General features: G+C 39.0%; 1 protein-coding gene across 2 annotated transcripts; it reads left to right on the forward strand.

Moving 5' to 3' along the window:
* The first annotated feature begins 1,751 nt into the window (after positions 1-1,751).
* Positions 1,752-11,837, forward strand: LOC111251885 (uncharacterized). 2 transcript variants are annotated; one of them, XM_022808971.2, is made up of 11 exons: positions 1,752-1,873; positions 1,963-2,053; positions 2,618-2,840; positions 3,111-3,346; positions 3,590-3,771; positions 5,368-5,571; positions 7,028-7,093; positions 7,723-7,901; positions 9,581-9,769; positions 10,135-10,268; positions 10,862-11,837. In XM_022808971.2, exons 2-11 carry the CDS (start codon positions 1,983-1,985, stop codon positions 10,941-10,943), a joined length of 1,566 nt encoding a protein of 521 aa, XP_022664706.1. In that variant the 5' UTR covers positions 1,752-1,873; positions 1,963-1,982; the 3' UTR covers positions 10,944-11,837. The 2 variants fall into 2 exon arrangements, with proteins under 2 accessions (XP_022664706.1, XP_022664707.1); XM_022808972.2 differs by having other exon boundaries at positions 1,753-1,873; positions 3,593-3,771.
* The last annotated feature ends 369 nt before the right edge of the window (positions 11,838-12,206 follow it).

Below are 12,206 nucleotides of genomic sequence, written 5' to 3' on the forward strand. Positions count from 1 at the left end.
AATAGTTGTGCCTAGTTTATCCGATTACCGCCGGATTTTAGCTATTCACTGTGTCTTGGGTTATTCCACTAAATGCAAACTACGGTTGTTCTAAAATGAAGATCTGATTTAACGTTGAGCTTAGACATGTTTTACATCGACGTGAGGGTACAATCCTTCGTTATCGGTACCAGTTTTATACGAAGTCTGGGATTGTATCTGCGTGTTGCTCAGTACCGAGCGAGATATTAAGAGGCAATAAAAAGTGAAACACTGAAGTTACTAGTTTTTTGATGAATCTATAGATCCAAGATACCTACAAAGAATGCTTTCAGACGCTGCTTACTAATCATCGATGGCGACCGAAATCATGCATCCTCCAGTTAGAAAATGCACTTATCGACCTTTGTCGACCACCTTTGAGTTGTCCTCTTAAACATGGCGTTCTTATCGTACACGGCACAAATATACAGGTCTCCTGTAGCAGCTTTTGGCAAAATGCTGTTCTGTAAATGCATTTGTTTTATCAGGAATATATATTTTTGGAGCTAGAACTAATGAAATCATATTTTTCAACCCTTATGGACTTTTCAAATGATAACCCTATAATTTTTTTTTCATCAATTACAAAGACATTATTAAAAGTGGCTTTTAAGACATTGGGCTACTCCGATTCGGCCTTACATTTGCCTATACCTGCAGTGCATAATAAACCAAACAAATGACGACTAAATAGGCTTCCAAGTTGGAAAACAGGTAGGTCTAGAGTTGAATCAAATCTAGCTTTATTTGGAGAGTTACTTTGTCGAACCGTGAAACTCCATTTCCTTTTATCGACTGTAAATCGATGACCATACGGTGCCCTACTGGAGCCCTTGTCGTGTCAGGACCTAGTTTCTGTCAGTACCGCTGCGGTGCCCTCCTTTCTAAATTCTCATTTGTTCTGGTAACGACGCAAAAAATGTCATACCCTTAGATCCACGTTCGGTCGCACGCACTTCTGTGAAAATTAGGCTGCAAGGACACCTAATCCCAGAAACTTTCTTTTTTTAATTAATTACAAATTAATGGTAGTACACAGAAAGTGACTTATCTTGATAACTAATTAGGTTAGCTGGAAAACACATATGCTGGTCCTAAGCCAACATTGGCTCTAGGCGAAGTGCACGAAACGAATGTTTGAATCAAACTATTAAACGGCCCAAAAGAACCTATCGTGAACTATGTGATTATGAGAACCCCTAGACGTGCCATGCAAATAGAAAGATGTATATTCGGTGTTAAAAAGTCCAAAGATCGTGAAATAAAAGAAATAGGTATCAGTTCCAGTTCACCCGAAATGATCTTTCACAATAAAGTCATACTTTTTGAAAACAAAGAGAAACAAAATTGGTAAGTATGTATTCCTATGGCTACCTTAAGTTCTACGATATACACATTTTGAAGTAATAATAATCATCATCATAAAAATTGCATAGAAAGTGCAGTTCGGCAAATATTAATTAAATATTATAATTAAAAAAAAATAAATTTACTGTTTGATTTGAAGGGACAAAATAAAAAATCGGTTCCATGTTCCACAATATCCTGCTCGTTGCTTATACCTGCATATATGGTCGTGTACAACGGATAACTAATAATCTATTAGTTACAATAGTTCGTGCTTCATCAATTTGTTTAAAATAATTTACTTTCTTATAGGTATAATACCCTTTTTAAGTGAAACTGACTAGGTGCAACCAAGACGTAGTTAGTCGCGCGTCCTTCGTGTGGTCCGTTGTATACAGAGGGTTCGGAACAGCGATACGCATGTTGTCCTAGCAACGGATGTCCACCACAAGCTAGAAGGCCTCTCCCCGCTGGGACTCGCGTCCTTAACTCTGCACTCGCACAAGTAAGTAAAATATAAGGACTTAAATATCACAGTACCTATATTTTGAACTAGATTTTCAAAGCAGTCAATTTATTGTCGAATTTCTGCAGACCACAGGATCTCTCCTACGATGAGTCGCGTGGCGCAGATGGGACGATACAGGTTGTCATCCCTAGACGACCTTAACAACGTTTCATTCAGGTAGGAGCGTTTATGTTAGCTTTCAATTGAACTCAAATAAGTAGTTGACAATGAAAAATGATGGATGAGAGTGAATAATAATAATTAGTAAATCACTAAAAATCTCTACGTATTCTCTATAATTAACTTGAAGCCCAACGCTTCCCATCTGTGATAGCAAATCAGCAGACACTAGCAGGATAACCTAAACTGCTTTTCTCGGTTTTTACCTATTATATAAGTATTATGGTGAACTTATATAATACACTATGGCTATCGAACGAGTTGAACTGGATTCATACATTCATTGCCAGCAAGGGACGCACTGGACTAAATTATTAACCATTACATGTATTGTTAGTTAATACAGTTTTATCCAAGGACACATATTGTACGATATGATAGAATGAAGTAAAGGAACTACCGTAGCTAGGCAGCCTTAATAAGCTAGACGAATAAAGAGAACCATAGCTAAGTCTACAGCTATAGGACAGAATTTCTCCAATTTATTTGTGTTGGACTAAAATTGTCCCTCATGTCGGTCCCTCACACGGTATTCAGCGCAGCGACTTAATTTTGCTTCAGGGCGTCTTTGGAGCGACGTTCGACGGCGTTCGATTTTGGAAGGGTAGGATACACAACGGCAATTTCTGAAGAAGCGGAAAGCGTGGAATTCCGGTGGCAGGAAGCGATTGAATATCCCGGTCCTTGTACTATGCTACGTCCCCAGGAAATAGCTCAAAATAATCCGGCCCCGCGTCGAATTTTTACAATAACTCAGCAGATGATTGAGAGTAACGCGTTCGATGTAAGGCAACCTTGGCTGCTATTACTACCAGTTGATTAAAAAAAGATCGCATTTTAAAATTAGACTACAAATAGTAAAAAAACACTAATGCAAAACAGTACACAAATATGTACTTAGTAGATACTTAGTTGTTAATGGCATAGGTTAAGCCTCAACCTCCCACGTACCTGGGTTATGTGCTTGCAACAATCTAGCCAGTAAGCTTTACCATGACATTTATACCTAAAGTAATCCAGGCTAACCAGCAATAACCTTCGAGCTTTTTACCAGGTTCCTGAACCCATCGAACTTGAGCATGAATCGTTTTTGGGAGAGCGACGGAAATATAAAAATCAAAAAAAAAAAGCCCGAGGGAAAAAACGAAGAGCTGCTGGAGAAGAGAAGGCCGGTCCACCAAATCTGCTAGTTTTTGGTCGAAGTCGACAGCTTTCAGATACGGTCCCCTTATCGCAAAAAATGCTTGTAATGGCGCTTCTGGGGCGGAATCGACCAGCCATACAACGCTTGTAAGTGTTACAACAGCATCCTCTTAGCTGGCTGTGAGTCACTGTTCCATCACTTAACAAGTGCGGCATTCGTTACTATTTATTTTATTAGTACCTAACTAAAGTTCCTGGGAGCACAGGAATGTATTTGTCAACAAACGAAGGTTGCAAAACATATGTATGATGTATATAAAAATATATATATACACATATATAGATGGTAACGATAACATTATGAAATATATTCACACATGTATATATAAGTAGCGCGTGCTCGGAAATCTCTGAGGCACATTCAACGCAGTCGAGTGAGTATGACGCATTATACTCAAGCGGACTAATTATCTGCGAACTGCGGGTAATATTGGACAACGCCGGTTATCAGCTTTGTGTTATCCCAGATTTTTCTTTGGAACCCTATCTTGTCAGAACAACCCACTCAGAAGGTGAGTATGTAACCACACTATAAGGTTATCCCTCTAAAGTATATTTTGTAAATACGCACAAAATTAAAAAGTACGTATTATACTTACATAGTATAATCTAACTGTTATCAACGCTTCCATCAGCCAAAAGAAGGTTTTACCGTCTCGAAACGAGGCTTGCTGAACAATTCGAAAATTTAATCTAGATAATTGACTAAATTTTTATGTTTTTTTTTATGTTCTGTTGAACATAGACGATCTCTATACCTTCGTTAAGGTTTTTTCAACCTCTTGGTTGGTTTTTTAGGGTAAGGTTTTTTTAGGGTATCCATTCTGATCGAAGACCACACCTCGTCAAAGAGAGAAAGAGACATAATGTTTTCTCTGACAAAATAATGGCACCATTCTGATATAAATTTGACGTCACGTTTCCATTGTGACCAGTTTGTGCCTGATAAACCAAAGCAACAAGAGTATGACATCGGCTCTTGTCTACAAGGACCCGTTACTCCCGCATCCAGTAGCACTCGCCTACCACTCTTTTACTCGAACGCGTTATGGAAACTAACAAGAATTACCCTATCTAGTCGTATGGATTGGCGCTGTTTTAAATCTCCATAGGCAACAAACGTTTTATTTGGTTGTCCCAGCTTCTAATGAAGGCTCGGGCCTGTGACATAAATGAATATAGGTACACACTAATAAATATAATTAAATCCATAAACAGATATAGAGTTAAGGCCTTGATTTTCAAACAACAAACGGATTTGTGCTAAGGAGTTTAGAATTATTTTTGCGCAGACTTGTTAACTTCAGGTATATTTATCATCTTCATATAGAAATTCATTCAAAATTTTTATGTGATACTGCACAACGTAGAGCCTAATGATCTACGTGTATGTACATATGCCAGCTTGCTGTTTTTAGACATATAGTATACATGCTATTGCGCCAAGGGAGTATACCTCAGATGTCTCAGTATCTCAATATTTGTAGGAAATGCATGACACGTTCCGCGGAATTTGGGCCTATTGTGGCAAACAGCATTACGTAATATCTTCAATAATTTTTGATAGCGCCCTTTTAGCAGCAACAAAACCGCATAAATGCACAACTCCGAGATGGTGCAATGAGACGGTGAGAGGGAACTCGATTTTTGACCTAATCATTGAGAAGTCTGGACGCGTTTCTGAAACGAGTGTTTTTCTCTCACGTAATATCTGTAAATCCTTGTACCATTACTTGTAGTTAGAGCAAACCCGGTTTCTTTTCAAGTGAATTGTAGTAAAATTGTTATCCGCTCCTGAGAGCAAAGTCTGCAAGCTTTCCAACTTTAAAGGGGATTTTCAAAACAGGTCCAGCGTGGCTCGTGTGAGCCTTCTGCTAATGCTTCAAGAGTAAATCAGCAATTTTTTCACAAAAGCTGTTTTCATTTGACAAAGCAATAAGGGATTACAAGCTGCTCTTTCGTTGGGCTTTAATGGAGAAATACGTACTGTTTTATCGACCCTTTTTTAAGCCAACAATATATAGGATGGACACATACGCATATCTATTTACTAATGCCGTTTGTTTGCTCTGCTAATTCGGTTACTATTGGTTAACGTGATCTGACAGACGCCTACTGTTTGCAACTAAGCCTTCTAAAGGATGACCTGGCACCGCTTCAGCCGCCTAGTGAGGACGGTGTTGCAGGCGTAGGATCTGCAGTTCGATTCGCCATCTGCCCAAGAGAGACCATCCTCCACAAGAGGCGTGCACAAATGGCCCTTGCACAGCCAAAAGAAAGCCATGTCAGAATCAGCATTTTCGGCGAAATTGGTTTGTACATAACAGAGAGAGCATTTGAAAAACTATCATTTCAGTTTCATAATCCTATTGAAGAATTGATCATCTTACTTAGTGCTGTTTTGCATCCTGGCTCCAAGCTGGCCTAGTTTCACTGAGGTCGACAGGATGTGAAAGGAACTAGCGAGGGTCATGCTTTTCTCTTGTTATGTATTTGATTATATTAACTGGCGGTTTCTGAGCCAAATTTGAAACGAGCGTTTTCTCTATATTATATTATAATTATTACTGAACAAGATATGCGTCATTGTAATTACCACGTCTTCTGTCATTGTCCTGGTAATACTATAATCCCATCGTTGTGCGACCTATGGGGTTTTCGGGGTGAAAAACCATGATAGGTGGTTATTGCAAGATTCCACTGAAATTGAACTAGCATCATTTTGAAAGTTCTGCAAAAACTGAAACAGATATTACTCCGATGGTCTAGAATCTCGATTATATGACAAATACTCTTTTACGTCAGGTTGTATGGCACCCAAACATGAAGCTTTCTTTGGGGTCCGCTTTTTCAAACGGTCCAAAACTCTTCGGCGATAAATCCCTAGTCCCTTGGTGATATCATGGTTGCTTACGTATCGGTCTTACTCAGTTCTCGTACTAATTTCATGACCTTTTTCCACAATTAATCGGTCACTATGCGGATCATCTTTAACATGAAAATTTACAGAATGAAAACAACGAAACCACCTAAGCCGTTTACTTCGATAACGCATTTTAACTATAAACAGCACTTTACGCACCTTCGAGGCGCTCTACCTTAAGCCTGAATAAAAACATTTCAATAAGTTTAGAATATATACTATTGCCAAATCTGAGCTTTCAGGTGAGGCTAAACACGAGTCGACTAATATTATTTGAGATCTGTGGCCTTAAAGCAATCTAGCATCCACAAAATTATATATGTATATATATATAGAGACGATACATCCATATGGATTACTTGATGGCGTCTAGTGTTGCACGCCTTGATCCCAATACTAGATGACCCTCCACCTCACTTAAAGTTTGCAAGTTGACACTCGCTAATTTAGACCTTTGTGGATCAATTAGTTCACGACCCCGCGTAAGGAGCAATTTCTGATAAGCTGTATACGAAACATTTACGAATCGGCATAGTCAGAAATTTATATGACGTAACGCCCGATCTATAACGCTATGCTCAATACCTCTAATAGTTATATCAGCTTGGGTTTATAACTCGTGGATGGAAAATGTCCATATCATTTGTCTTTGTTTGGCTTCGTACGCACCGAAATTAAGCAAGCCTTTTAGGCAGTCCAATGAGCCCCTGAACACGGACATGGTACTTCAGATCGAAGATAACTTTGAATCAAACTTGGAACTCAATATTTCATTTAAATTATTTCGCCAAAAGCATAAATCACTTATATATAATTTATATAACGTCTGCTCGTATATGTTACAGAGTGCGCAATAGGTTTCCCGAGAAACCAGAGCATATTTGTTCTGTACACCTCGTCTTCTCCAAAAGGTGAGTATCCTGAAACGTATATATATATATATATATATATATATATATATAGCGCACGATCGATCATTTCCAGCATGCCTGTTCTTCGTTCAAATCTGTGCCTTTCGTTCAACAAGATGCACAAATAAGCAGTAGAAAGACAATTTTGAGCCTAATTAATCCTCGATTTGTATACCCCCAACGTGCCCGGAAAGATCGCGAAAACCCTTATATAATTTTAGAAAATACGCAGCGGCAACTTTAACGAATATCATTTTGACGAGTTGAGCTAAACCGCAGTGCTGCTATAAAATACATTTAATACAATCTGGATGTAAAAGTATATCTTAAATTCTTTTAATTGTCTGTGAAGCAAACCAGATCTAGATCGAACCATACTGGTTCAGAACTACTACATACTTTCTTGATATTGCTTTAAGCTCCGTTCTATAGCTGAGAAGGCAGATGTTGCAAATAATAGTCTATTGACTACAATGTTCTGGACTAGAATCAAGTTCAGATTAAACAAGAACTGAATACTATTATTTAAGTGGATTTCAATTAAGTGTACAAAGATTCTTGCATGTTTGTATACTATACTTTAGTTTGTTCGATATTTGCGAATTTGCAATTTCTGAATCGTCTTATAGGCTGGAGCCTGTTGGGCAGCCGGCGAGAAGACGAGCTCAACGCGACCTTCAGTGCTACTTCACTACTGAAACGAAATTCAGACACGGGATCGTGTGAAACGGTAGCAGTTCTTGGACACCCATTCCACTTTAATTTTACTTCGACAGACGAGAACAATACGCCAACGCTACATTTTAAGGTATATAAACGCATTATTACCATAAACAGTAAATGTTCTGTTTAATTTTTCAACGGCCCATTCTGTTGGACCTTGTCTTCTTTCTAGGAACGTTTACGTATACGTTTACAATCCCCGTTAATGCTGTTAGATAGAAGCTGCCTTAACCTGTTTGGTATAAGCGCATATAAAAGTGCTTAGATCAATCACTCAACCCACGAATGGTCTTCATCACAAAACGGTCCACTTGAATATTTAATTTCATATTGATATAGGCAAGAAAAGTAGCCAATAACTTGCCATGTTCTTCAAAAGAACCTGTAATCAAATATAAAGCGGACAACTAGAGTTCAAACAGACTAAATAAACTTTTACTTACGTCTAATAAAGGTACTGGTGATAGCCTTTCGTGAAGCATTCCTGTTCTCGCTGTTGAGTCTGTTCTGTACTTGAGCACAACAAGCTGACAGGCAGGAATCGAACAGAAGTTTTGTGCTGGGATACCATAGTACTTTAGCTAGTATAGTTGGCCTCTGAAGTGGTGCAGAGGTAAAGTGCCTGTTTACGAAACTTGAACCTTAAGACAGAGATTTTGTTTCGCGTCGTAGGTCAGCCTGCTAATGCAATGCTGAAGTAGCTCCAGAAGTAGAAATCGGAACATTCACTCTTTCCAGTTAGCAGAAAAGAAGCAGAAACAATGAACTGCCATTGTGGTCCAATAGCCTCTAGCTTATTTCTGCTTCGGCACTGTTATGAGTGATCAGAAGGCTATGGCCGCCGAGTCGGAGGGTCAGCGTACTAGAGAGCCTGTGTTTTCGCCACAGCGCTATGCGTCCTTCTAGAACTGATTCCTTAACAGGGAAAGAGAACGGAAAGGCTTGTTCCGTTCTCCTGATGAAAACATCATTAGCTGTGTCATGATGTTGCATCACTTATTCCCCTTTTAAAAGTGACGCCATATTCAGACAGAATACTTTAAATAAAAATTAGAACTGAATAGTAAAACGAATCCGAAGGGTAGCGATACGGCATGCCTTGGTAATTTGGACTTCGATTTTATTAGAACACTACACTTTTTAATTATTTTGGGATTAGGAAAAATTAAATTTGATGGGATGTAGATACTAGCAGCTTACCGAAGGAGTTAACGATAGTTCTAAAAAGTCCTAAGGTTGTCAGATGTTACTGGAAAATGGTTTTTCCTACTACAAAAGCTTGGAGAAAAAAAGTTCAGACGACAGCTACAGACATCCTATGCGTCCTCGTTCAATAATTTCTGACAACGGTCTTTGTATGACCAATAACCATGACCGGGATAGAAGCTCAATTCTGAAGAAGCAGCCATCAAACCTTACAATGTATACAATCAAATTGATTTAAATGGAGTATTTTTAACGGAGGCCAACTCAGTCATAGATAACTGTCTGAACGTTTACGATCTTCGCAAAAATGGATAATAAATCAAAAGGCCTTTGTCGTTTCATCAGCGGCATTACGCGTCAGCTATCGTTTTTATCATAGCTTTTCATGGTGGGCATATACCCTTCCTTTCTTTAATGAACAAATCTATCTGTAGACGAAACCTGACTAGATTTGTTCCTATGTTTATTAGAAGCTGATGCAGGCAAAGAAAGCGTTTGTCTGTATCATAGATATCTACAATTATACCTAACGATTGTAATAACCACTGACGATTGCAGGTTGTGCACTTTGACCCAGAAACGGGTCGCTTCCATACGCTAGGTGAAGGTAGGAGTATTGTCGACCGAACCGGAAACAGTGTCCTACGAGTGCCACTTATACGCCGTTTACCGGAGGGACTTGTGGCTCGCCTGAAAGAAAGATTTCTCGGAGGCGACCCAGTACTAAGGGGCATCGTCATTAATCAAGTACGCTAAATGTTTGCAGGTTCAACGCCTGATCAATACAGCTCGGTCCAAACTATTTACCTTCTGTGTATAGACACATCTAAGCATACTGAAGAAAATGATTAATTATTTTCATTATTATTATCACTGGACGAACAACAGTAGATATTCCTGTTAAGTATTTTCCTGTATAATAAATAGACCGAGTTTGTTGTATTAATTAAGGGGCGTAACTAGCCCCGAGGTAATATTATATAATGGCCAGTAAATAATAATATGGCAAAATGGATAACAGTTATCTATCAATATAGCTAACGATAACTAATTTTTCCATGGATGATTACCTATAATTTAGTCACAGTACTAATGCCATTTACTACTTTCAGACTATTCCTAGGGAATGTATTACGGAACCAGCTGGAGAGCTTGCTATACGGATCCAGGTTGTTCGTCAATCACAAAAGTATCGTCTCGAAGATTTGCTAAACGAGTCCCGTCTTCGTTTGCTCAAATCATCTGGGTAAGCATTACAAATGATTCCCGCTGAATTTTAGTAAAGGAAATATGTACGACCTTTCTGTACCCCTTCAAACTTAGACTTACTTTCCTATCCATTGGTCGACTCGATTTGAATAGATCGCACAATCAAACTGATATGTAAACACACATTAAGGTGCGTTTCGCTTGTGGATCAGACATCTTTTATCGTACGACCCTCACTATAGGAGACAAATTGTAATGCTTCGACAGAAACAACCATGAACTATAAAGTCGACACCAAAATTATGATACTAGGCTTGACATCCTATTCCACATAGTTTTTTGTTCCGTGAACATTTCTTTTTTTTTTTTTTGTTTTATTTACATTTTCTGACAGCTTCCTCATGTAACGATTGTCTAAGATCAATCTCTTCATGCATGAAGCTATAGCCACCGTTTTAATAACAACTTTTTGGCGCCTTCAAAGGCCGACAAACCCGCTTTGTCCTATCGCTCTTCGCTCCGGCATTCTTGTCAAAACAGTAATAACTGCATATTAAATGGAAGAGCCCCGTAGGCAGAACGCTACGTGCTCATTAACCAGCTAACTAATATCGTCTGGCTTCTTTTTAGACGGACTCTATCCACGGTGCAAAGTACCCTATCGGCATTCCAAGAAGCGCGCGTTCGCATGATCCAGGCGCGTCAAGAGTAGCGACTCCTTTTCGATAGACCAACGGTCTCTTCGGCAGAGAGAACGAACAAGACAAACAAATATTCTCTACCCTACTTCGGCCTGATAACGAACTCACGAAAAACCGAAGACGAAATAAGAACGGTGACAACGGGGACGCATCGTCGCTTCTCGCTAGAGGCAAACATTATGGAGAGAACACTATGCACAATTCCTAAGTTAAATTCCGTCAGTGTCAACGTTCGCACAAATCAATACGTGTGCGTGTGAATGGCAAAACATGTATAGTTCTACTGTTAAAAATACTGGACGAACGTTAGGGCATTCCATTCGCAAGTTAGACTGTAACTCACTTGAAATATTTCAAAGTTAAGTACAGCTCGTTCCCTACCCGGTTCGTCGATTAAACGGCAGATCTCTGTAAACGGAGGCTGTATTGTCCGCCACGGATAGGTTCAGCATCGAACGTAACTTCAATATGTAAAAGCAGTGAAATGACTAGTACGGGGCAAGTAAGGCTTAATTTGTAAGAGCTCAATGCCATTAAATATCGAAATGTGAGAATCTTCAAGATCCTCCTTGGGACAAGCTAAATTCCTTTCAGGGCATCCAGTGAGTCCCGATGGCTATGATGCTAACTACAAACCTCCATAGATCATAGCTTTGAATCTTATTGCGCCATATATCCTTTTGAAATAAAACGTGTTTCGATCTTTATCTGACTGACTGCTATTGATTAAAAAACTTCGCCAATACGAAACTTCCCACTTCTTGATGAAGCGGTGTATCATCCGCTGGAAAGATTGAAGAAGATCGTAAACAATCATAAAGGACACTGAACATCTTCAGTGTCCTTTCTGATTGTTTCCGTGATGTGTTCCTTCATAAGAATAAAAAAAATGCTGACCTAATATATTAGTAGACGTTGTATTTGGAAGTGCCGGCTTGGGCTATAATATTTACGTTTGTTTCTTTTACGAAAGAGCTGGTAGCATATACAATAATAGTGACGATGAAGATATTTGTTGCTTCTCTTTTCAAGGTCATTGGCAAACCATAATGAGTAAAAGCTAATGATCGTTTAACTGGAGAATGATACAGGGCAAAAGGGGAGGCTCCTGGAGGTCCGCTGAATAATTTCAATTTCAAGTTATGAGTCCAAATTTCCTAGTCACGATCGCGTTGTATCAGTAAGTGTTCTCCACTTAGTAGTTACTTGAAAAACGGGCCCACCATGTTTTACGTTATATACTATAGGCTTTTAAGCGTCAAACAAAGGAAGCC

Source organism: Varroa destructor, unplaced genomic scaffold, assembly GCF_002443255.2.
Source record: "Varroa destructor unplaced genomic scaffold, Vdes_3.0 BEIS01000005.1, whole genome shotgun sequence".
Classification (NCBI taxonomy): Eukaryota; Metazoa; Arthropoda; class Arachnida; order Mesostigmata; family Varroidae; genus Varroa; species Varroa destructor.

Bases quoted from the DNA above. Each gene is read 5' to 3' on its own strand.
- LOC111251885 (XM_022808971.2), top strand. From the start codon at position 1,983: ATGAGTCGCGTGGCGCAGATGGGACGATACAGGTTGTCATCCCTAGAC. The intron at 2,841-3,110 runs GTAAGGCAACCT...GCTTTTTACCAG, and splicing joins TTGAGAGTAACGCGTTCGAT to GTTCCTGAACCCATCGAACT. The intron at 3,772-5,367 runs GTGAGTATGTAA...GTGATCTGACAG, and splicing joins CAGAACAACCCACTCAGAAG to ACGCCTACTGTTTGCAACTA.